The following is a 26,228-nucleotide window of genomic DNA, read 5'->3' on the forward strand; positions in this document are numbered from 1 at the left end:
CTCATTCTCCTAACTTTATACTTATGGTCTGTAGTTTATTTAGGTGAATATAGAATACAAGAGGTTATGGCAGTGTCTTCACAGCAAGCAGAGATAGTACTGACTCTAGCTGGACATATCATGCTGTACTGATGCATCATGTGGGTATTAGCAGAGCATAGGGAAAGTGTGCAGGGAGAAATTTCAGAATCAAACGGAAGGCTGCAGTGCAAGACAGTGACTGCAATAAACACAGGAGTCATTCAGAATGTGACAGGCAACCAGGTGAGGGGTGCAGGGATGGAATTAAGTGGCTCTTTAACGTTTCCATCACCTCTTTATTTGTTTTTGTTACAGGGGATATAAGGGAGACTTTTCTTTTGTTAATCAATCTTTAATAAAGCACAAAAGTGGGGAGGCATAATCAGGGTCTCTTCTAACTTTTTTTTCTAATATGAAGATCATTGTTCTCATTATCCTGAAGAACATATTTATATTAAAAAAAGAGGCAAGGGAGACAGACAGATCGCGCCTCCCCTGCATACTTCTTGAGTAACAATGGAAATCCAACAAAACAACAAAGTATTGTTAGTACACAGTTACCGGATTTCAATTCCCTCTCAGTTCTCTGAAATATGCAGCTGTTTAGGCTTCAGAATATAAAACATCACACTCTAATTAGGTTGGCTTTACCTCAGACAACTATCATCCGAATAGTCGCTTGATACAGACAATATAAGCAACAGTTGTTCTGTGTAGACACAGATATCAAATGGGTAACGAGTGAGAAATCGTTAACTAGTCACTAGTTACCTTATTTCAGCTCACCTAAAATTAGTTGCTGGTTGATTAAATTATCATTCAGTTTAAAAAGGTAGTGGTCGTCTTTCAAAGACTAACCAACAACTTCTGTGCACTTGTTTGGCGTGCGTCTTCCAACAAATGTTGTTTGGCTCCCAGCTCGTTTTGAACATTTTGCCCTCCCATTTAACGCTGAGTGGTTCCCAAAAACACATAAATATGTGCGAGTGTTCTTCGACTAACAGTCTTAGTTGGTCTTAATCGATAACCGCAGCTATAGTTGATGGCTGGTTTTGGTCCTCGAAGATACGCTTATGGCAGCATTGACTATTCAGTTAAACCAGTGAGAGACCGCAGCAGTGAGTGTTCACTCAAAACAGCTTGCATGTATTTATATGTGTTCAGTAGACTTGGTAAACAATGAGTATGTGTTGGGGAGGGTCAAAATTTCAAAGACACATGCACCAAAAAAATTCATACCCCTTAGGTAGTCAACGAACCATATTTCGACCCACGTAAATGCTCCCAACAATTTGCTCAGAGATCACTGCTAAAGAAGCCGACTCTTGACGTGACTGATGCTGCCAACTACCGACCATCTCTAATCCCCCCTTCATCTCCAAACTACTAGAACGCCTTGTTTACTCTCACCTTGTAAGCTATCTATCAGAGAACTCTCTCCTCGACCCCCTACAGTCCAGCTTCCGCCCCCAAAACTAAACAGAAACTACCCTTACAAGGGTATCAAACGACCTACTGACAGCCAAATCGAGGGGAGATTACTCCCTACTGATCCTCCTCGACCTCTCAGCAGCATTTGACACTGTTGACCACAAACTCCTCCTCAGTATGCTTCGCTCCATCGGCCTAAAGGACACTGCCCTCTCCTGGTTCTCCTCCTACCTATCTAACCGCTCTTTCAGTGTCTCCTTTGTTGGCTCTACCTCTCCTCCTCTTCCCCTTGCTGTTGGAGTCCCCCAGGACTCGGTCCTCGGCCCCTTCCCTTTCTCTATCTACACAGCCCCTATTGGACAAACCATCAGGAGATTTGGCCTCCAATACCACCTGTATGCTGACGACACCAGCTATACACCTCTTCCCATGACATCTCTGCACCTTTCCTCGAAAACATCACCGACTGTCTATCTGCTATCTCTAACACTATGTCCTCTCTCTACCTAAAACTAAACCTCTCTAAAACTGACCTTCTCCTGTTTCCACCCTCCACTAACCGACCTCCTCCTGACATCTCCATCTCAGTGTGCGGTGCCACCATAACTCCTAGACAACATGCCCGCTGCCTTAGGGGTCATATTCGACTCTGATCTCTCATTTACTTAACCCCTACATCCAATCTCTCCCCCGAACATGTCAGCTGCACCTCAAGAACATCGCAAGATACCGCCCTTCTCTGACCGTGGACACGCTAAAAATGCTCATTGTTGCCCTCATCCATTCTCGGCTCGATTATTGCAACTCGTTGCTGATCGGCCTCCCCTGCACCAGACTCTCCCCCTCCAATTCATCCTGAATGCAGCAGCCAGGCTCATCTTCTTGTCCAGCCGCTACTCGGACGTCTCTGCCCTGTGCCAGTCACTGCACTGGCTGCCCTTTAAATACAGAATTCAATTTAAACTTACTACCTTCATCCACAAAGCCCTCCACAGCGCAGCGCCCCCTATATTGCCTCCCTCATCTCAATCCATCACCCAGTCTGGGCTCTCCGCCATGCTAACGAAACCAGACTGAGCGCTTCTTTAATTCGAACTTCTCATTCCCGCCTCCAAGACTTCTCCAGAGCAGCACCTGTCCTCTGGAACGCACTACCAAAGGCTACCCGAGCAATCCAGGACTCGCAGAACTTCAGGCGTGCTCTAAAAACGCACCTCTTCAGGGAAGCATACCACATACCCTAAACAAAACCCCTCTGTACTCCGCCTGATAACATGCTCCCTGACCTACTGACTGCAATCCCTGCTAGCCATCATAAGCCGCTCCTGCAGTCATACCAATTCTGCCGTCACACGGCTAAATGTCTGACCATTGTCTATGTGTATAGCATCCCTCACACTCCACCTCACCATACCGTGCACATCTCCAGCCCTTTACCTTCTGTATCACCCCATTACTTAGTATGTAAGCTCGTTAGAGTAGGACCCTCACCCCTATTGTTTCCATCAACTGATTACTATGTAACCATGGTTCTGTAATTTTTTTTTTTGTCTTTCTGTATTCCCCCTGTCTATGTAAGCGCTGCGGAATATGTTGGCGCTATACAAATAAAGATTATCATGAAACTGAAGAACAATTGAATAACAATCGCTCCGCGTCAAAGCACACAAAGCGAATATTTCGAGCGACTATTTAGATGATACTTGTCCCATGTAAAGCCACCCCTATACAATGGCTTAGAGAAGGATTCACATATAGGCATTGTTAACTACAAGATACCTGCCCCGCATATCGTCACCGTAATTCTGGCCATAATCATTACGTAGTTTTCAGATTCCTTCCATGTATTATTATGCACACTTGTCTTGGCTGAAATCCCTAAAACCCATCTTACAGCAAATAGATCGCATCTTACTATGATTGCATATAACAATTACACATATAATTTACTTAATATCGAAATCTATTGAACGGGTAGAGAAAAAACCTACCGGCATGTTGGTAAATTTCTGTTTGCAAGCCTGAGAAGGATGCCATTAAGCACATTAATGATAACACCGCTAAAGTGATTCTTTCACTGCACAAGTGTGGACACAGTGAGGGTACAGATAGGATCTCCAATGTCTCTGCTTGGAAAACTAAGTGACAAACAATCAGTCTAGTTGAAATGAAAAGATTTCTATATCTATCTGCTGATCTGAGATCATTCAGAAAATTGGCAAATATCTGAACAAAGCGTTTTGTGCATGCCTGTCTAAACAGGTCGTGAGGAGGGAAGAAAATAACCAGTACAGTACTGCTGGCTATTGTTCACATTTCTAGCTGCCCCAGGCATATTTGGATGGCCCTAGGCAAACATTGAATTTCAGCATTGATGATTCCACGATGTCAAACTTTGGATTTCCACAAGTTAAAATTCCATCTTCAAACTGCTAAAACACATTAGAGCTTTGTCATAAGATTTCGGCAATCGTGGACAATTCAGAATTGTCAACCTCAATTGTTTTCTGGATAACAAACAAAAATAACAGACAAGCAACATTTTTTCAAGGACAGATTGGAAAACTGTGATGATTGATAAAAATAATGGTGATATATGTATGTACCTTTAATAAAGGGGTTGTCCAGAGGCACAAAAATGGCTATTCTCCTTATAATACAGGGTGATTCAAAAAGAATGGTGCAAAAGTAAAGCTGATTTCTTCATACATGAGTTGACATACAACAGCCAGAATGATATGAAAAGATGGAAGAACTCTTCAAGATTTTAATGCACCTTACAGATGTTGGATGCTTTTAGTGACATGGCAGATGACAAGTCTGTAGTCCAGTTCTTCCCAGATGTGTCCCAGCATATCCTCCGTTATGGATTCCATTGTAGAGGAGATGTGGTGTTTTCGGTCATCCAGTTTCACCAATGGCGCCCACATCAAATATCTGTAAGGTGCATTAAAATCTTGAAGTGTTGTTCTAACTTTCATATGATTCTGGCTGTTGGATGTCAATTCATGTATGAAGAAATCAGCTTTACTTTTGCACCGTTCTTTTTGAATCACCCTGTACAAAAGTAAAGCACTCACAAATTAGTTTCCTTTAGCAAAGATTCCCCAATCACCTGAACAGAGGTGTTGTTACATGATCCCGGAAGTTTAGTAGTTTTTTATTAACAGGGAGCTACCTCCCACTCCGGCATGTGTCAGCACCTCACTGGTCATGGCATCCTTCTTTTTACCTTCCAGCATGATTTTCCCTACCCAGCTCTATAATAGGCTATCCAAATTACCACTAATGCCCCAAAACACCAGGTCCCTCTTCCCCCATTGACGTGCTGACACATATAAGAAGGGGAGGCAGCTCCCTCTGAAATGCGGCTGAGACAATCCTCCATAGCTTTCTCAACAGCTACTAAACCTCCGGGATCACATAACCGCTCCTCAGTTTGGGTGATTTGGGTATTTTTTCTAATAGAAACGACTCTTTTTTTTATCATAAAGCTGCTGTCACACATGCAGGTTTTGTTCTGGTCCCTTCATGTAGTTTGTTTTAAGTCAAACTAGGAGTATATTCAAAAACGAGAAGCAGAATCTATGCTTTATACTTCCTCTCCTTTTCTGATACACTCCTGGTTTTGGCTTCAAAAACTTTAAAAAGCCTGAAGAAAACCCGCATGTGTGACAGTCCACTAATGGCAATAGTCATGTTTTTTGTGTTTCCCAACAAACAGCCCTTTTAATATATCGATATGAACTCATTACCAGTATTTATTGTGAGCTGCAAAATGATGACAAATGCAGTCATAATGACTTGCTCAACTATGATTAGCCTCAATAAAATCATGAGGTGGCCCTATAGAGGCATTGTTACATCTTCTCATTTGCATATTTCCCAGAGGAGCATGCATGGCCTTATAAGTCTCTTCACACCTTCTGGGTACTCTCCCTAAGGAGTAACTGCGCCCCTCCTAACTCACTTTTTTCTTCCTGTATGTGGGAAAAAAGCCCCCTATTTTTTGGACTGCCCAGGAACCAGAGGACAATTGTAATAGTTATACGCCCCTGCTTCTATGCTTGAGACAAAAGTAGAAGGTCATTTCTCCAGGTCATGGGCAATGACAAAGTTGTTTGATAGCTGCTCATCCCTTCTCCTTCTATATAATGAAACGTTAAGGTGATTTAAGGGGAAAGGACATGTGTGGGCAGTTTTAGAGTGGGAGATGTCAGAACTTTCCAGCACATCGAGCTGAACATACACATTTATTATATTAGATGCACACTTTGTACTATAAATTAATCTCCTAATCAGTAATAGATTCAATGTTCACTCCTCATCTAAGTGGACAAAAATTGTTCTATACTTAAAGAGTAACTGCACTTTTTTTAATGTGCCGAATAGGCGTTTCTAAGCATTTTTGCGATAGGTTTTATCAGCCTATTCTGTACATTTTTTTTCAAAACCCCTCTTCTGCTATGCAGCTAGGTGAAGACAAAGCTGCATTGCAAAAGAGGGGCACTCCAGCTGTGCCTGCATTGTTATCTGTAGAATAGCTGCAGACACAACTGTTCTGTTCCCATATAACAGTTTATTAAGAAGTGTGTATTGGGTGTACACTACTATACTGCATGTCACAACCCAATGCAGTGAGTTTGTCAGTGCATTGGGTCTGTTGGGGAGCGGGCGCTGTAAAGGGGAGAAGCCATCCACAGCATAGAACGACTTCTCCTTCACAGCCGGCAGCATATGAGCAGGAGGGGACAGAGGAATAAAGCACAGGATGATGGGGCAGGGGCTATTGAAAATAAATGATATATAATAGACATTTCTTAATAAACTGTTAAATGGGAACAGAACGGTTGTGTCTGCAGCTCTTCTATAGAGAATAGGTGCAGACACAGCTGGAGCGCCTTCTTCTGCTATGCAGTTGGGTGAAGACAAATTCCTCAGCCCCATCTTCACCTAGCTGCATAGCTGAATGGGGGTTTTGTAAGAAAAATGTACAGAATAGGCTGATAAAACCGATTGTAAAAATGCTTAGAATCATCTATTCTGCATATTTAAAACTTAAAATATTGGTTTTCATTCGTCCTCTCAACTGTAATGCACATTTCATTATATAACAATAATGCAGTTTGGAATGACAGTCTGAAAGTATCTCCATCAAGTGGCAATATGTTGTACTGCAGATCGTTTTTCCTTTTGCCTTATAGTTAGTATATTCAAGAAGTTTTTTTTCTATGAAAAAGAAATGAAAAAAATCCCAAATGATTTGTAACCCATTAGAAATACTTAAAACGAAAAGAAAATGGCAGAGAAATCCAAAATATTCTATTTATGTTGCTTTTATGTATATCTGACAGCTGGTTGACAGCCAATGAGGCTGAAATTATAGCTTTAATGTAGCTGAATGTAAAACCGCCTACTTATAAAGCAATATGGAAGGAGGGATACATAACTGCAAAACACATGGATCTGCTGATCAGGTGCCAATCTTCACGGAAGCTGTATTATGCCTTTTCACAATAGTCCGGCTACCATTTCTTTTGAATGTATGTGTTTTAGTAAAAATGTCTGAAATTTTTCATTTGTCAGCTATCTAAACTTCATATTTTCCTAAACTATAATTATTACACAACAGAATGCAAGTTTCGGAATTCAAACAATATGATTTACAGAAAACTCTATGTTGCATAATAATCCATTTTTTCTATGGGAAAGCTGCTGGACATTTAGGGCAGGTGTGTGCTAGAATTTTAAGAAGAGAAGAAAGGAGGTTAATCCCATTTCTGCAGGGGAAGAGGAGACACCTATCCAGCGATGCCAACCAAAAACGTCACCGTATGTGCCCTGTAATCCAAAATGATACATATCATATATCAAAATGTCCAAAACAAAATGAGGAACCCGTTCCCATACTTTATTTTGGAGAAAATGTGCTATTGTGTTTTAAAATCAACTATAAATGTTAAAAAAAAAACATTTTTGTAAGCGTTTTACCCGTAATAAAATAAAAAAAGGGGGAAAAAAAAGTCAGTGAAACAGATATTACAAAAATAGCTCTTTATGTCACAAAAAATACAACAAAACTAATTTTGGTAGCTGAAGGAAAAAAAAAATAGGGCAGTAAAACCTCCACATGGGTAAAGTCCCTAAAAAGTATCTGATCCTTTAGGTACAAAACTGGTCCTTAAGAGGTTAAACTAACTTTGTTCTAAAGTTGAGGGCTTATTTACACGAGCATATATCAGCCATCATTTTCACGGCCGGCCCGATATACACTGCCATCTGAGCAGTACCCCCCTTCCCTTCCCCCCTCAACGGCTCTCTGTCCCTTTCCTCCCCTCCGAGTTGTTTGCAATGAGAGTGGGCGGGATGGGGGTGGAGCTAAGGTCCCGCCCCTTGTCTTAAGCCAGCAATAGGAGTGGGCGGACATAGCTTAGCCCCGCCCCCATCCATTGCAAACACCGGAGTGGAGGAAAGAGGCAGAGAGCCAGTGAGGGGGAGGAAAAGGGGGGACTGCTCAGATGGAACCATATATTGGCCGGCCATAAAAACACCAGCCAAAATATGGTTGTGTAAATAAGCGCTGAGTGTCATACGTAATTGTATTTTTGCTGCAATTTTCCCCCGTATTAACCATGATTTCACTCCCTATTGCGCAGTTCTTATGAAGAAAATTGGATTAATTACAAAATTGTAAATTTTGCTTTCATTTACTCCGTAATACCGGGAACCTTGAGTCGCATCCTGCCTGCAACATTCTTCATCTGGCGCTACGAGTAGAGTACGGCATCAGTGATAGAGAATGTCGCACACTCCTGCCTTAAATGTCCAGCAGCTTTCACTTGCTGAGTCACTTGCCAAAGTTTTTCAACCTTCACACCTCAATGTCTGCTGCCTCTTTCTCTCCTTTCTCAGCACGAGGGCTTTTCTTTTCTGTCAACATCTCCCAGCCACCAGTCTGCATACCCCATTCCCATTTTGAGCATGTTCAGTCCAACCTCTTGTGGCGTACTCGGAACTGTAGTCTTTAGCATGTCAGGCAACCACAGCCCACAGTTCAGATTTCCCATGCTCGCAACTGAGGAAGGCCCCTTACTGCAGCCAATCACTAGCCATAGTAGTGACCTTCTATTCCATAACATGCAATAGAGTCATGCAGACCAGGTTTTGGCTTCTACAAGGCCAAGGAAAACCCACCTGTTGTGAGCCTGCAAAAAACACAAGTGACTGGTATAGTGGCCCAGACTTATAGGCCACTTCAGAATGTCTTTCATGTGTGTTATGTGCATTTATGTTGTCAGCAGTTTCTGTGTACATAAAGTGTATGTGGTGCACCTCTGCAGCGCTGAAAGGGTTAACTGTCTGGTATATCTGGAAATATATCAGTTTGTGTTGTGAGTTTGTGGTCACCTGACCATGCTTTATATTAATGTTTGCAGAATGTGAGTGTAGTCAGTCTGTCTGCAAGGAGTAAGTCTGCATGCAAAGAGTCTAGCTAGTCTAGCCTGAACCAGTCTGAGAGTCAAGACACTTGGAGTATCTTTGAAGCACTGTGGAAGTGAGAATGGAAGAAGCCGAAAAGTATCCCCCATCTTCATTGGACATCTCTGATCTCAGGAGACCTCAAGATAACTGCAAGCCCCTGTGAGAAAGAGGAGATCGCCATGCAGCACTGAGAGGCGTCTGAAAGAGTGAGTGTTGACAAGTTGAGAGTCCGGAGAGGAAAGAAGTGTGTTGTTTTCCATGAGTGGAGCTGCACAGATAACTTGGACTGTGGGCCTGATATTCATCCTATGTTCTGCCTCACTGTCTCACTACCAACTCTGCCTACACCAGTGCTGTGCTTTGGCCTATCTACTGTTGAACTGTTTAGTGTTGGCCTTTTTAAGTAAAGCAACATTGCCGACCGTTCCCAGCTTTGTTTTCAACTATACTCTGTGTGTGTGGACTATCATTTCATCATCCAGCTTCACCGCAGAGGAAGAAACGGTGACGTCACCCGTGACAAACCAAAAGAAGAGCCAAGGTAACTCCTGGTTACCCACTACTTTATTAGCCTGCCAGTGGCCCTGTTGAACATGTGCCGAGTGGGAGACAGTAGTGCCACTGTGACAAGGCCCACAACTCATCCCCACTGTCTCCTAGGCTAGGGCTCCTCGGACGCTGCACTGGCATGGGGTAAGGAGCACCAAACCTAGATGCCTCATCAGTGAAATTCAAATAACATGGGGTGACAAGTTGGGATTCGACCTCTGCGTTGGTGATGAACGCAAATGACTGATTCTGAGAAAGTGTTGCACCCAGACTGCCAGACTGGGAAAGTGAATTTTCCAGCTTCTGTAATGGCGTGTGGATGCATGTCAGCTAAAGGCGTTTGTAGTCTCCACTTCATAGTGAATACTATCATTGCACACATGTACCAAAATATTTTGGCTGAACATCTTTTGCCCTCTATTCCGAAGTTTCAAACTAATGATGAAGAATTCATTTTTCAACAAGATGGAGTGTCCTGACATACAGCTAAGTCAACTAAAGCTTGGTTGGCTTAAAATAGGATCTGATATGTAGCCGATGGAGTCCTTATGGGGAAAGATGAAGCAAGAGCTTCATCGAAAAATCTATGCTGGACCAAGGATGGATAAAAAGCGAAGATTCAGTAAACCTGATGCCCTCTTGGCTACAAATAGTCATTCTATGTAAAGGGGGTGCAAAAAAGTTTTCAATAAACTTTTTATTACTTTTATTCTGGACTAGTTGGCTATTTTGATACATATGCACTGATAGTTCGTCTATTATGACACTACGTGCTTTAGGCCTCTTCCACACGGGAGACAGTGATATTGCTGCTGCAGCGAGAAGGTTAATGGGACTTTCTAATGTTAAATTCGCATAGCATGAAAATCGCAAGTTTGTGCCGTGCGATGCGATAAACAAGGAGGCTGCATAAGGAAACATGGTCTATTAAAAACATTCGCAAATCGCGGCTGTATAGAGCATACCACGATTTTGTAATCTCGCTATCTCTCACGCCACAAAACATCGCTTTTGTGGAAGAACCCATATGAAAGCATGGGCTCCACATACATGTGATTTCTCGCACTCTCGCAGTGCGAGAAAATCGTACAAAGATATCGCCCAGGCGGAAGAGGCCTAATTAACATAAGAATTCTCTTTGTTTCTAGTAGCTGGATGGTTTTGAACACTTTTCTTCTACATAAACAGATGTTTCTCTATTTGATGGTTCGTTTTTCTTCGTTTTTCTTCAATTGTATCATTTCTCAAATAGGATAACTAAACAAGCTGAAATTTAAAGGGTAGCTGGGCTTTTGACGTCCATATGGGTTGTCACCTGGCTGAGTTGGTAAAAGGTATAACTAAACAAAGGCAAATTAATCCTCCACAGTGCCAACAATGCTGCCTTTCAATAGGTGGCACTGTGGAGGATTTATTCCATCTCCCTTATTTGCATATTACCCAGAGGAGCGTGCATGGCCATTTGAGTCTCCTTATTTAGTTTATAGTATAGTTGCTCTCCCTAAGGTGAAAATATAGCGTTTCTAAACAAAGGCAAAAACAAATTTTTACTTCTTAACTATTTCAGTGCTGTTGAGATTCAATTCGAATGAATTGAATTTGAAGGAAACCTATATCCTCCCTACAGCGCTATAAACTAAGCTATGATGCTGTTAGGGGAGGTGACAGGGAGCCGGGTGATGTATTTTAACCCTTTCCAATCCACTGTCTGACGTCTTCCTACATTCTGATTGAAGCTTGTACAGCTTCAATGTTAGAAGACGTCCGGCAGGGTATTCTTACCGTCTATTGGCAGCCACTCTGTTGTCGGAACCTCTGTGGCGCACACACACTGGCTTTAGCCAGCAGATGGCACCGTTGTATAACAGAAAGCCTTTTAGGAAATCCTGAATCCAAAATTGGATTGGAAAGGGTTAGATAATCACCCGCTGCCTGATTTCCGCAGTGCCTTTCTTTGAAGTCTGCGATTGGCACTGAACATCTGACTCTTCAAACAGTACCGTGCACACGCTCTCCCATACTAGTCTCCCATTCAGTTTTCAGCGTGCCCTAAAAACACATCTTTGGGGAGGCGTAACACATTGCCTAATCCAACTCTTTTCTGTTTACACTTCTATATTACATAGTATGTAAGGTCGAAAGAAGACATATGTCCATCCAGTTCAGCCTCTTACCCCCCAATGTTGATCCAGAGGAAGGCAAAAACCCCCAATGAGGTAGAACCCAATTTTCCTCATTTAAGGGGAAAACATATTCTCCCTCAGCAGCAGATTCCTTTATTTATTACCATGTACCCCCATTACACCTAATGCACGTCATGCCTGTACATACACATATACCAACTCATACAGCTTTATGTATACTGCCCTATTCATATACAAGATGACTGGATTATTGTACAGAACAAGAACTTGTACCTCTTGTGTCACCCCTATTTCCTCATAGATTGTAAGCTCTTGTGAGCAGGACCCTCATTCCTATTGGGTTTCCACAGATGAACATATGTGCCAATACGCACACAACGGAGCATATTTGCGCATGAGCAAGGGTTGTCACAGCCTTTACCATGATTTTTTAAACTGCCATAGACCTTTATGGCAGCTTTCTGCATAATACATATAAAGGTAGGGCAGGTCTTATCACTTCTTGCACGCAGGATTTGCGCGTGAGAAACACGCTTATGAGAATGAACCCATTAATGCCAATGGGTTGACTTCATCGTATTTTGTGGACATGATTCTCACACACTCAAAAAATATGCGAAACACGTTTGTCTGTTTAAGACCTTAAATTGTTTATTAGTCTAAAGGTCCTTTTACAAGGCATGAGCTGTCGGAAAAATGATGCCCGACAGCTTGGCCCAGTCATGCTGTTACACAGGAGCAAGTGTCATTGGCATCGCTCACGGCGCTGCCGGAATGGGGACGGAGCGGCCGAGGAGGGTTTCCTCACCCGCCCGCCTCCATTCACAGTAAGCAGACAGTCGACCTGAAGGTTACAAGTGGAATTCCCGCATCGTTCGGGTAGCCGGCTCAAGGTTGACTCAGCCTTCCATCCTTCTGAGGCTGCATTCACACGAACGTATATCGGCTCGGTTTTCACGCCGAGCCGATATACGTCGTCCTCATCTGCAGAGGGGGGAGGATGGAAGAGCCAGGAGCAGGAACTGAGCTCCCGCCCCCTCTCCGCCTCCTCTCCGCCCCTCTGCACTATTTGCAATGGGGAGAGGCGGGACGGGGCGGGGCTAAGTTTTGAAAAATTAGCCCAGCCCTTGTCCCGCCTCTCCCCATTGCAAATAGTGCAGAGGGGCGGAGAGGAGGCAGAGAGGGGGCGGGAGCTCTGTTCCTGCTCCTGGCTCTTCCATCCTCCCCCCTCTGCAGATGAGGACGACGCATATCAGCTCGGCGTGAAAACCGAGCCGATATACATTCGTGTGAATGCAGCCCCCGGTTGGTAAAATGAGTACCCAGCTTGGTGGGGGGTAATAAATAAATTACCTGAAAGCGCTGCGGAATAAGTTGGCGCTATACAAATAACAAGATTTATTGATATTTAAATCATCCAGTGCATTTTGTGCTGCACTATTCCTCCATAATTCTCGCTCACACCACTTTGTGTAGATGAAGCCTTATAGACCTTCTCGGTGCGTCTAATTCCACGTATGCTGGATGAGGTTAGTGCCATACAAGTGTACGGAATTCAATAAGCCACAAAATGCGCAGGTGGGTTGCTGACTGGGAGTGGTTGGACAGCTGGAACTGGGACATCTCATGGCCTTTGCCCAATTCTAATTAGGAAGAGCTTCAGTTGCAATGAGAATTTGAAGTGTCTGCCAAGCTCCTGCTGGTCAGGAGGGACAGTGAGTGACAGGTCACTGGGATTAGCGGGCAGCTGTACACACGACCTATTGGAAATAAATCAAGGAGATAAAAGCCTCATTAACGAGGTGAAGGGACATTGATTAGGGCCGGGTAAAGGCCACAGACACACTGACGGGAATCAGATGAAGCAGTTCATTTAAAAGAAGGTGAAAGCAGTGAGCGCAGGGCATTAGAGATTGGCAGAGAGGGAGGGGTGGTAAAGGTATGTAGCGGAGAAGTGCAGCACCGAGCGTCCAGGAACTGGTAGCTAGGAGTACAGCACGAATTCTATAAGGAGAAGAGCGGTAAGGAGACGGTACAAGCAACAGTCTATACTGAGCCACAACATATCACAAAACTGGACCGATATGGAGGAAAGTGCCGCTGCGGGACTAAGGAGGAGCTGGAATGCCAAACACTACAATCAATGAAATGTAGAGACCTGCAAGAATGCCACAAAAAAACAAACACATATGGTAAGGTGACCAGATTTTCCAAGGGTCAAAGCGAGACAGAGGGGTGTGATCAGGGGCGGGGCTTATCACAATGTATGATTTTACCTCCGTCGTTATAAAAAGCACAGGGCTGTTTTAAAAAAAGGCAGGGAGCAAATTCTGCATCCAAAAAAACTGTCAAAATCTGTACCGTTGGTGTGGATGTTAATTGGAAAACCATATGGCGTACAGTATTAAGGCAGCAGTATGCAGTCCTAAGCTCTCGCTCACAACCTGAAGGTTGCAGATTCAATCCCTGCATGGTTCAGGTAGCCGGCTCAAGGTTGACTCAGCCTTCCATCCTTCTGAGGTCGGTAAAATGAGTACCCAGCTTGGTGGGGGGTAATAAATAAATTACCTGAAAGCGCTGCGGAATAAGTTGGCGGTATACAAATAACAAATTAATTTCCCCTTATATACTATGTGGCGCTCCCCCTCACCTACCTCGAAGGCTTCCCGCTGTCAGTGCTCCCCGACTTCTGGTTCCCAGCGGCCTTTAGTGGCTTTACCAGACCGGCGCCACACCTGACGAGGCTGCAGGGAACTGGAAGCCGGGGTGTGCTGCATAGTAGGAAATAGATTTACAGTCAAAATATCTGAAGGGCTGTCACAGTGCAGGGGGATCAGCCCTATTCTCATTTGCACAAGGAAAGACTAGAAGCAAAAAACTTTCTGACAGTGACGGTGATCAATGAGTGGAACAGGTTACCACGGGAGGTGGTGAGTTCTCCTTCAACGGAAATGTTCAAACAAAGGCTGGACAAATATCTGTCTGGGATGATTTAGTGATCCTGCACTGAGCAGGAGGTTGGACCCGATGACCCTGGAGGTCCCTTCCAACTCTACCATTCTACGATTCCATGAAAATCTGTACCATTGTTTTTTAGATGCAGAAATGCTGCAGAATTTGCAGTGTATATTTCTGGTACGTATTTCTGCCACGTGTAAACATACCGTAAGTCAGCTCGGACCCCGTAAAAAAATAGTGAACCCCTCAGTGGCCTCAGTATTAATTGTGATCTCCACAGTAGCCTCAGTAGTAATAGTGCCCCCCACAGTGGCCCCAGTAGTAATAATGACCCCCATAGTAGCCTCAGTAGTAATGGTGACCTCCACAGTGGCCCCAGTAGTAACAGTGACCCCCACAGTGGCCTCTGTAGTAATAGTGACCCCACAGTGGCCTCAGTAGTAATGGTGACCTCCACAGTAGGATCAGTAGTAAAAGTGACCCCATAGTGGCCTCAGTAATAATAGTGACCCCCACAGTAGCCTCAGTAGTAATGCTGACTCCCACAGTAGCCTCAGTAGTAATGCTGAACCCCACAGTAGCCTCAGTCATAATAGTAACCCCCGACAGTAGCCTCAGTAGTATTAGTAACTCCCACAATGGCCCCAGTAGTAATGCCGACCCCTATAGTAGCTTCAGTAGTAATAGTGACCCCAACATTTGCCTCAGTACTAATACTATTACTACTGGGGCTGATATAGGGGACACTATTACTAATAGAGTCGCCTATATTGACCTCAGTAGTAACAGTGACCCCCCTACAGTAGCCCCAGTAGTAATAGAGCCCCCCCATATACTTACTTTCTCATCTTCAGAACACCGCTGCTCCTCTACTCAGTGCTGCGGAAGTGTGCGCGCCTGACACAGGGCCCCCTCTCCTTACCTCTTCTCCAGCGGAACCAAGGAGAAGACGTCATGGGAGGAAGATCTCGGATGCACACACTGCCGTAAGTATATCCATCCATCCACGATGCTGCAGAGTGATTACCAGCCGGGGAGCTGTGGCACCCTGTCTGGGAATCACTTTAATGGTGACCAGATGTCCCTAAAGTGGGAAAAATGTCTGTCCCGCTGGGGTCCCGGGGTAAAGCGGAACACAGGGTCCCAGAGCAGGATGTCTGGTCACCTTACATATGGTCCATTTAGACTGCCTTTAAATTGTTTGCTTTTACCTTCATCTTAGAATATACACTCATTGACAGAAAAAATAATGCACCTAGAAGCAGTTGTCAGAATGGAAGTAAACTTTCTCTGTGTGATTGTTAAGTTGATAGAAGTGATTACAATATCAGAGCAAAAGGAAAATTTATCCTAGATGTATAATGAGGCCTACAGGTTCTGTATGTTAAATCCAATATGGTTCCCTTAATTCCTGTTACAAACAGTGAGGAGTAGAATGCAAAAGCCCAGTAAGGGTCTGGATCAAAAACCCAAATAATCAACCGAATATGAGAAGCATACCAGGCAGCATCTGATGTTTTCAGCAAAGATCAAATTTTATTCCTCCATGTGAAAATACAGTAACTGGCAACGTTTCGGCTTCAACTGAAGCCTTTCTCAAGCTTCTCATATTCGGTTGACAATGTTGTGTAGACATTCCTGTGACACCCTTATGTGCGGCCGAGCATTATCCTGATGGAAGATGCCTCTTGGAAACCGCCATGAGAAGAACACATGTGGCTGCAGGATGTCCTGAACATATCGCTGAGCTGTCATTGTAGGATTGAGGCGCTCACCCCAAGGTCTCCAGACATGCACACAGCCGTCATCGGCTCCCAAACAGAACCTGGAATCATCGTTAAAGATGATACTGTTGTAGTCCGTAGCAGTCTAGGCTTTCTGTTCACAATACTTCAAATGAAGGCCCCGGTATTGAGGCATTAATGGCAGGACATATAATGGGGGCCATGGCACAAAATTTCCTTCTGCTAAGTACCTAGAAATGGTCCGAGCAGAGATGGGGTTCTGTAATGAAGGCCAGCTGTGTCTGGATGGTGGACAACTAATCTGCTCTTTACTAGTCGCCTGGGCCATTCAGAGTCTGTTCACCTTATGTAATCACTATTGCCAACACTCCTGAACTGCTTGGTCAGAACGGCCTAAATGGCGGATAATTCATGGAAATGACCATCCTGCTTCTCTCATTCCAACGATGCGACCGCTCTAAAAGTCTGTTAACAGGGCAAAATGTCTGAGTACGTCATAGAGATGTCTAGTGGTCAACGATCTGTCAACAAGAGGTGTCCTACACAAAAGTAGCCTCCGAGAGCCTTGTTGTAGGGCAATGGGGGAAGCACAGTGTCTAATGAGCCCACAACTGCAATAATTTACATATCATGCAGTTATGTCTCAGGCAGATGAGTTTTGCAGCAATCTTACCTTTCTGTCCTGGTGCATTATTTTTTTGGTGAGTGCATGCTTATCCCAGTCATGCTTTCATTCACATATTGTAGATTTTCTGACATCTGCTGGAAGTTTGTTCCAGGCACTACTGCTCTTTCAGTAAAATAATATTCCCTGATGTTGCTTCTGATCTCTCCTCAACGAATCTCAGATTGGGCCTCTTGTTGTTACATTTAGATTTTTTCCTCTAGTATCTTAGTTAAACATGTAACATATGTAGAGGTTTTGATCACGTCCCATCTTTCTCTTCTTTACTCCAGGCTATACAAATTAGCCCCATCATGTCAACGTCTGTAAATATAAGTCCTAACTATTGATGGACCATGCACCTAGGACGTATATATACACATCCTCCACTTAAAGCCCATCCTCCAATTGCGGAAGGGCCGTGGATCGGACGGCTTCCATTGAAGTCAAATGGAGCATGCTACAATTTCTCATCCGTGAGTGGAAATCGCATTTGGTTTCTGCTCGGATGCATGAAAAATCACTTTGCTATGGCATGCTATGGCCGATATTTGCTGCGTAATCCAAAGGCAGACACACGCCGCGGATTCCACTATTTAAATCCCCCATGTGCATTAGGCCTTAGTGGCAAATCTCGCTGTATAGCCCTCTGCCAGTAGAGATATTGTTCTGCACTTTGTCGGTTCAACCCTAATGAAGTGACGGAGGACTTGTAATGATCAGCTCTCAGCAATGAAAAGTGATAAACGTAGGAGTCAAAGGGGGCCGAATTACCAACTAATAACAGCGAAACAAAAAAATAAATATGGGGACCGTTGTTCCCAAGTCTTACAGGGATAAGTTAATTGGAGTATACATAATTGGTATGGTTATGTACAGGAATGTAAGAAGATTTTTTCTTAATTAAATTAGTTTTTTTTAAAATTTTATTACACAGAATTACAAATACATAAATAAAGAAAATGTGAAAATTATACAATTTCTTCCTATTTTTCTCTATATAAAATGAAAAGGTATTGGCCCTGTCCTGGTATCTGAAGAGAGCCCAATCTATGCCACAAATTAAAAGAAAAATAGGCATAAAAAAAAAATATTAACCCTTTAAAAGGTACTGTTTTGAAAATGTGAAATGTTAATGTGCACATTTAGGCATCAAAGGCCTTGGTCACTAAGGGGTTAAGTTCCATGAAGGGAATTTGTAATCTCCTATGAGTTACATACACCGAAGTTATGAGCTTTGTATTGCTCCTGGGACCTGTAGTTCAATGGGTTACCAGGAGCACTCTTCCAAAGGTGTGGGATGATTGAGCTGGCTGGGTGTGTGGATTGCACCAAGCAGCCAATCACCACTGGTCTGTGCAGATAAGCTCCAGCCCCTTTTTCTAGAGAGTGCTGGTCATTTATCCATTTACATCATTCCCACTCAGTTTTTTTGTGGTTTGTGTTATGCATGCTGTTTGTTTGAGTTGTTTCCCCCACATTCCCGGAAGATCATCTGGACACTGGATCTCCCTGTCTGTACGTTCTGTGAGCCCTGCAAGGTCCTGTTCAGTGTATGTCTAAAGGTGTGAACTACATTAGGTGTGAACTATGACTTGTTATGTATGGAGTTCCCTTTACTTTGCAGTCATTTGATGTGATCAGGGTTGTGTTCTGTGTATTTCTGTAGGGGTTGACTACACTAGGTGTGAACTGTTATGTTCAGTATGTATTATGTTGTATTTTCCTTGTCTGGAGCTCCTGCTCATTACCATCTAGGGCGATACAGTTGGCCCCCAAGTTCCAGCGTGGGGCCGTCCCTATCAGGACAATCGTCCCACTTGTAGGCAGGGTCCCCCTTTCCTGTGATATAGTTGTCTTGTTAGAGTAGGGACTCACAAGTCAACGAGAGCCCTTGACGTGCACTTGTGAGCTTACGTATTTTGGCCAAAAGACAAACCAAGACCTCATGCGTACTTATAAATATTTCCATCTGTTTGGTTGTTTAGTATATTAATAAGTATCAGGTCATCCGGGGTGTTGTAGGGTCTAATGTCCCTGTTTTTCCCGTAGATGTTTGTATGCACATCTGGTTTGTTTGTTTGATGTTGGTGGCCAGTTATGTATGCACGCCCCAACTCCCAGTCATAAAATTTGTTGCCTTCAGCGTAGGTTGCAGTTCCCATGGTATGGACGAATGTAACAATCTCATAGTAAATGCTGTCCTGAGTCCAGGGATGCTTCTCTTATACTTACTTTTCTTACCATTCCCTTGCTGTCTGTCCTCAAAGACATTGCTCCACACATCCAGCACACTACCTATGTGTATGTACATAATCCGAGGACTGGTTCTCTTATTATGAGCACATGCCTATGTTGTTCATGGAATAGTCAATAAAGTTAAGCAGGCCATACATTTTAGATTACTGATGGCCAAAGTACATACAGAAGACAGCTATCTCTCTTATCTGCCCCATACAAATGTATGCTCAACTCGGCCGATGGTGCATGTGTTCTCAAAAGGGAGTAAGCTGCTGCCAGTCTCATATGGCATTGGCTTAACAAGATTGAGTCTGTTGAAATCCAACTGCCCTATCCTTGTCTCTCCTGATATCTGCCGTTTGGGGAGAGTGGGGATGCCCCCATATACATTAGATGCTTTAAATATTTTAACATGATTGAATAATTGCCCTATGCATATAAGACTTCGCTTATGCCTCTCCACTCTTTGGGAACCTTTGAATGTACATTGAAAGTGTATCTCTTCTGCAAAGGAAACAGTCTCCCAACCAGGGGCGTAACTAAAGGCTCAGGGGCCCTGATGCAAAACGTGAGCTGAGGCCCCCCTCTATCTGTATCTGTACCCGTACCCATACCTAAACCATGCTGCACAGAGACATAACTTGAAGCTTCTGGGCCCCAATGCAAAATCTGTAACAGGGCCCCCAACTATAATGCTTTATTCATAGTACTGGGATCCCTATATGGAGAAGAGAGGCCTTATGGGCCCCCTAAGGCTCCTGGGCCCGGGTGCAACCGCATCCCCTGCACTCTTTATAGTTACGCCCCTGCTCCCAACTGATATTCCAACAACTCCAACTGACATGACTAGAATTGGCTACTCCTTTCCCTGACCTCTGGTATCTATTCCTTATTTCTTAGAGATTATAAGCTTGTATGGGCATGGCTCCTACCTGCTATATCTTGCAAACCCTGGTTTCATTTGTCCGTACCACATCTTTTTTTAATTTTTACAATGCGTTACACCAAGTATTACAGAGACCGATAGAGCTGTATAAATAAATAATAGTAATTGTAAAAATGACATTACTTCACATGAGAAGTTGGCAGTCAACTGTTATAAATGGTATTACAGAGTCATCAATGACCCCGGTGTGAGAAAAAAACAATGAAGCTTGTATGGGCAGTTGAATGGATGTTGAATGGTTTAACACAAAATCTAATGTTATCCCTTATCCACAAGACAGGGAATACTTTTATGATCGGTGGAGGTCTCACCGGGGCTCCTGTTTCCCCCATCCTCCTTACTGCAGGCTTACTGCACTCCTGTAATGAGGAGATTGAATGGAGTGATGGCTGCTCATGTACAGTACTGCACCATTCACTACCAATGAGACTACCAGCGATACCGAGGTAAAAGCGCTTGGCAATTTCCATCAGCCCCATTGAAGTGAACGAAACGGCAGCTGTAAATGTGCAGCCGTCACCCATTCGATGTGAAGTCACTGCAGGTTGGAGTAGCATCCCTGTAATTACGGGAAGAGGGGGAAACAGGACCCTTGTTCTCAGGATTGGTGGAGGTCTCAGTGGTGAGATCCCCACTGATGATAAAGTTATCCCATACATGTGGCTAGGGATAAATTAAAATTTTGAGATCTCTATGGCCAAACAAAAAAAACTCCGACTGAATTCACCAAATATCTGTAATTATGTGACCCTCACCACAATGTCCTGCATTCACGCTAATAGACATCATTGTGTAAACCTCCCAACACACCTTTGAATAATCTTGCAAAAATTGATCGGATTACATGCAAAGTGACCGAGTATCCTCAATGGCTGCTGGACAAACACTTGTTTACCTGACAGCCATTTTTCCGACCCCAGATACATACACCTTTGGTTTGGTTAAGCATGCATATATTTTCAAGTGAGAGAAGAGAATAAGTAACTGCCACAAGCAACTGGTTGGCAGCTTATCTCACTTGAGTACAAAGGATCAGGCATGTTGAGGTTCAGCATGCCCAATCCTTCTTTTTCTTGACATTATCTGTTGGAAGAGAGTCAGCACACTTCCGTACACATAAGATAGTCAGCAGGTCACAGCAAAATAGGTAGGTTAGGCTGACTTTGCTCTTATGTCTATGGGCAGCTTTAGGCATTGCCAAGAGTTGCAGCCATTAGATGATGCGCCATCTGTTAGCCACACTGATTGCTTTGTTTTAGCGAGTCATGAAAATGATTCAGTCACTTTGGCCAAACCAATCTGTCTGTGACCAGCATGGCAGAAAATATTTATACTGGACTCAAGCAAATTGAACCCCCACCCCTTCCCAAATTTGTTTTCCGTTGCTTTGCACATGAATTTGTGATCTACTTACTGTTCGGATACATAGAGCAAATTGATTGGAATCGTTAGTGATTTCCTTTCAAGGAATCTAAACAAATCATCTGCTAATCGATTCCCCCATTGTATTTTAAGAGATGTGGCAGGTTGACTGGCTCATCCTTAATAATGTCATGATCCTCAGTGTACATATCTATCCACGCGGGAAACAAAATGACATTATTATTATCATCATTGCCGCAACCAAAGAGCAAATTATCCCTAAATCACCCGTATGTGAATCACAGATCGTTGAACCATTCCCGCGATAACTCTACAATTCGTCTTTACAGCCTCCTGAAAAGTGACGGTATGGATCCTACAATAGATGTGAATCACCCTCTAAATAGAGATGGATCTTGTCTTACGAGGTGTTATAATCATATTATCACACCGGTGTGCTACAGCGGCACAATAGAGAATAACAATTAAGTAAGATGGCTAGTGAAGTAGCACCGCTGTGACGACCGTGACACAAAGCAGATGTGCAAGAATCAGATCGCGATGACAATGACATCTAGCAAATAATAGCAACGCGAGGAAGCCCATTGCATCTACGTGTTTGCGAATAGTGGTTCTGGCAGATGGTACGGGCAGCGACTATTTGTGAAGACTGAGACCAGTACAGCCAGTCCCTGCTCCTGAGACGCTCGCAGCACGGTGGCATTTGAACTCCGTGGGCCGATCTGGATATTTTTTCTGCAGTTGCAGCATTTTCCGAGCCAACAGCTGAGCTTAGCAAATAAACATGAGTGTCCTGCACTTCGGACTTGTTAAGATTTAAGAGGAGGGGTGCAGACTCTTTACAAGAACTAATGAGGCCGCAGTCATGGGGGGGGGGACATACTCTGAAGGCTCATTTATTTTTTAAAAGTGTAGGAATAAAACAAAAAAACAGAGCTTGCAATCTAAAATTCAATTAACCAATGCTAGACAATAGATAGCAACCAGAACCAAGGGATATTCTTATATTCCTCGTCTTTTAGCTTGCGTGCACAATTGTTTCAATCCAGGCCATTTCGAATTCAACCGATCTACTACAATATCACCGCATGGTCTTCGATGAAATATATCATGGTAGCTCGCGTTCCTGAATAGGGCCCTGCTGGGGGTAAATTTGTCAAAGTTTACCATCAGGGGTGTATAATTAGAGATTTCAAGCCCCAATCTCACCAATTTAAACCCTCCCCAGGAGACCCATGGATTACAGAGTTGCAAAGCCTGCATAGGTTAATTATCAAAACCTCTTATCTCCTGAATGAAACCTGCAGGAAAAAGATGTAAGAAAATAAGCCGGCTATAAAAAATCAGTTCAAAGTGAAATAAATCCTTAGCATATTGTCTCTTATAATAAATATACAAGGGAATAAAACTATAAATGTAAACAATAGGAAAAAAAAAATTGGAAACGGAGTATTACAGACATTTGTAATATTCGGGAAAATATCAGATAAGATCTTTAGGAAAGAAGATTTGGTCTCAGCAGTTTAGAGAATTCAGCTCCTATGGCTACAATAAGCTGCAATATATAGAATACAATGAAAACACAATGTAGCATTTCCAACGCTTAAGAAAACCTGTCATTATAGCGGAATATTATATGGTATGTGCGAATAATAGATAGTGAGGTAAACAGTGATCACGGATGTGTAAATGCTGAAATTATCTGGTTTAGGAGCCAAGGAGTTTAGAAGAAACAAGCAAGTAAAAAGTGACCCTTAAGATTTGTCTTACTGTGTATCCCGGAGCACAGAGGCATCTGCCAGTCATCCCATCACAGTCCGCTCCATTGTAACAGGCACACAGCTGTTGGCAGCCTTCCCCGTAAAAGCCGGGCCGGCATGGTTCTTCGCAGTACAGGCCGCTCCAACCTGCCCTGCAGGTACACTCCCCAGACAGTGGGTGGCAGCTGCGAGAGAAGAGAGAGAGACTTGTCATCATGGAGCTGTGGGGTGTGCGGGAGAAGTAATTAAAACAATACATCGTGGTGTCAGCGGCCGGCAAGGCTGGGACCCTACTCCCTGCAATTCATTCACCCGCAGTAACCCTGTAATTCATTCATCTGCTGAAACCCAGCTCCTTGGGGGGAAAAAATCTATTATTTAAATGTATAGAGAAAGTGAGGGATTATTTTGCAAAGAGGAACTGAGCTAAAGCAAACTAGCACTAAGGAAATTAAGGCAATCTGGAGGCTCCTAATGCGTCCTGCTCAGAGGGGAAACACAAATTCAACTAAATGAGAAACTGAAGAATAAACATTCACCGATAATTCAAGGGGGGCGAAAAAAAAACCCATGCAAATATATGTGATGGTAGTGAGTTTAAATCTGCGTAAATTTCCACTTTCACTAGTAAATTCAATTTACCAATAAGGCTGAAATCTGGGGTTGGCCATTATAATTATTCACTAGAGAGTCTTTTAGAGTCGTTAATGAATTATTTCCTCCGCCGCACTGTTTACAAAGCCGTGGACTGAAGATGTTTGTGCTGGAAGCGGAAGAAGTGGTTGGCAGATGACAATTCTGGATGTGGAGGGGATTAGGTTTTCTTACATTGAGAAGGGCCTGTGGTATGTATTTATAACCCTTTCTCACTCTGCGATCTCACGGCAGTAAGTGGGCATCCAAGTGATGGCGCTGGACTCGGGAGGTATGCTCGTGCTATCACTTGCAGGTGTTATACAGCTAACACTGTGCGCTAAAGGCCATCATTGGCCAAAAAATAATTCCAAGTAAGACATACAAAAATGTCTTTTTACGCAACAGTCAGACCCCTACCGATCACGGGAACGGGGGTCTATTTGTCGTTTTGTAAATGGAGTAGTGGCCTCTTGATAATGCTCTTCATGATGAGCTCTTGCATATAACAAAGTAATATGAACCAGGCCAATAAATTGCTCTACAAAAAGTAGTAAATTAAATTTTGTTGCAAACGGAATAATCTGTGAGTCTGTTCTAAACTGGGTTCATCAGGAAGTTCAGTTCGTGGATTTTCTTCTTTTGTCATCCTGTGATAGGGCCATTCCAGGGAAAACATATTTCTCCATCTTTGTCCCCCTCATCTAATTGGCTGTCACACTCTGAAGGTCTATTCTATGTATTGCAGTCTCTTCCATGCAGTGAAGCCTCCTGTCCCATGATGCATTAGTACAGTATTAGCTAGAGGTTATGCCATCTCCGCCTGCAGGGAAGACACTGCCATTACCATGTGTATGTAAGCTACAGACCATACGTATACAGTCAGGAGGCTGAGATGTGATCTCCTCTATTATAACAGTGTGACAGCAGCTGGGTGTTCATCATCAGGAACTGTGCCAGGGGTGTCTGTGTCCGCCCTCCAAGCAGTTTCTGTGGAAGGGTCCATGCAACAGCATCACGCAGACTGAGAAACTGACTAGAAACTGAACACATAACCCCCAAGTAAGGGTCACAATTGAGATCACATGATCATCCGAGGAGAAAGAGGCTGGGAGTTTCAGATAATAACTAACCAAGGTAACACTAGCTCACTTATATATACTGGGGGGCTAATTACATAATAAATGGAAAAAATTCACCGGAGTGGCCCTTTAAAAATTCTATTGGCATGAAGCCATTATATCTCATCAGATTTCTCCTACTTCTCAAGGGAATTGAGTAATATCAATAGTTTTCTACTAGTACATTTACTAAAAGTGTCCACTATCTATTGGTTTCAGGAGGGATTTTAGTATAAAGAATTTCCTACTGCAGGCTGCTTTTCATTGAACACAAAGAAAATTGAATGAAAGGGAGATATCCATGCTCTGCAGATCCCAGCATACATACCCACGGGTGTTGGTCAGGTTACATGGGCAATTCTTGTTACACTTCAGTCCATAGAGTCCCTCGGCGCACACACGCTCCTCACAGAGGATGCCTTTAAAGCCTGGTTCACACAAACAGGCACCATTGATGTGGTAACACTTGGCTCCATTCTGGCAGTCACATCTTTCAGCACACTGGTAACCATATGTGCCAACGGGGCATTCCTCTTGGCACCTGTGCATCATGGAAATGAACAAGAATGAGATCAGGCCTTCTAGTTGCCAATTATTTCAAATAATACTTATTTACATAATAATACTATGACACATATGTTATCTTCAAAACGTCTATACTCAGTAAGCTCAGATCACAAGACTGTTAAAGGGAACCTGTCACATTAACAGGCAATCTGATCTGCAGGCATGATGTTATAGAGCAGGAGGAGCTGAGCAGATTGATATATAGTTTAATGAGAAAAGATTCAGTATAGGTTCACAGTATTTATCTAAATCTGTGTTCATTCTGGGTTTAGGAGTCCAGTAGGCGGTCCTATTAGTGATTGACAGCTATCAGTGACAGATTAGGACCGCCCACTGGACTGCTAAACCCAGAATAAGCAGGGATTTAGATTACTAATGTCAAGTCATATTGAATCTTTTCCCACAAATCTATATATCAGTCTGCTCAGCTTCTGCTGCTCTACAACATGCTGCCTGCATATCAGATTGCTTTTATAATATGACAAGTTTACACAAATTGAATGAATAACCGCATAGTTACAAGAACATTTCTTGGGGCAAAGTTTTCCAAGATCTAATCTACAAAGCTGCAACTAGAAAAATG

At 43.3% G+C, this 26,228-nt stretch overlaps 1 protein-coding gene across 1 annotated transcript in view; it reads right to left on the minus strand.

The window, feature by feature from the left end:
- The window catches only part of MEGF11 (multiple EGF like domains 11), a 412,570-nt gene that overhangs the window by 108,715 nt on the left and 277,627 nt on the right, over nt 1-26,228 (minus strand). The window contains exons 9-10 of the mRNA XM_066592915.1: nt 25,407-25,619; nt 23,335-23,509 (exon numbers count right to left, since the gene is read on the minus strand). Coding sequence (XP_066449012.1) covers nt 23,335-23,509; nt 25,407-25,619 — 388 coding nt within the window. The remainder of the gene's footprint in view (nt 1-23,334; nt 23,510-25,406; nt 25,620-26,228) is intronic.

This window comes from Eleutherodactylus coqui, chromosome 2 (genome assembly GCF_035609145.1).
Source record: "Eleutherodactylus coqui strain aEleCoq1 chromosome 2, aEleCoq1.hap1, whole genome shotgun sequence".
Classification (NCBI taxonomy): domain Eukaryota; kingdom Metazoa; phylum Chordata; class Amphibia; order Anura; family Eleutherodactylidae; genus Eleutherodactylus; species Eleutherodactylus coqui.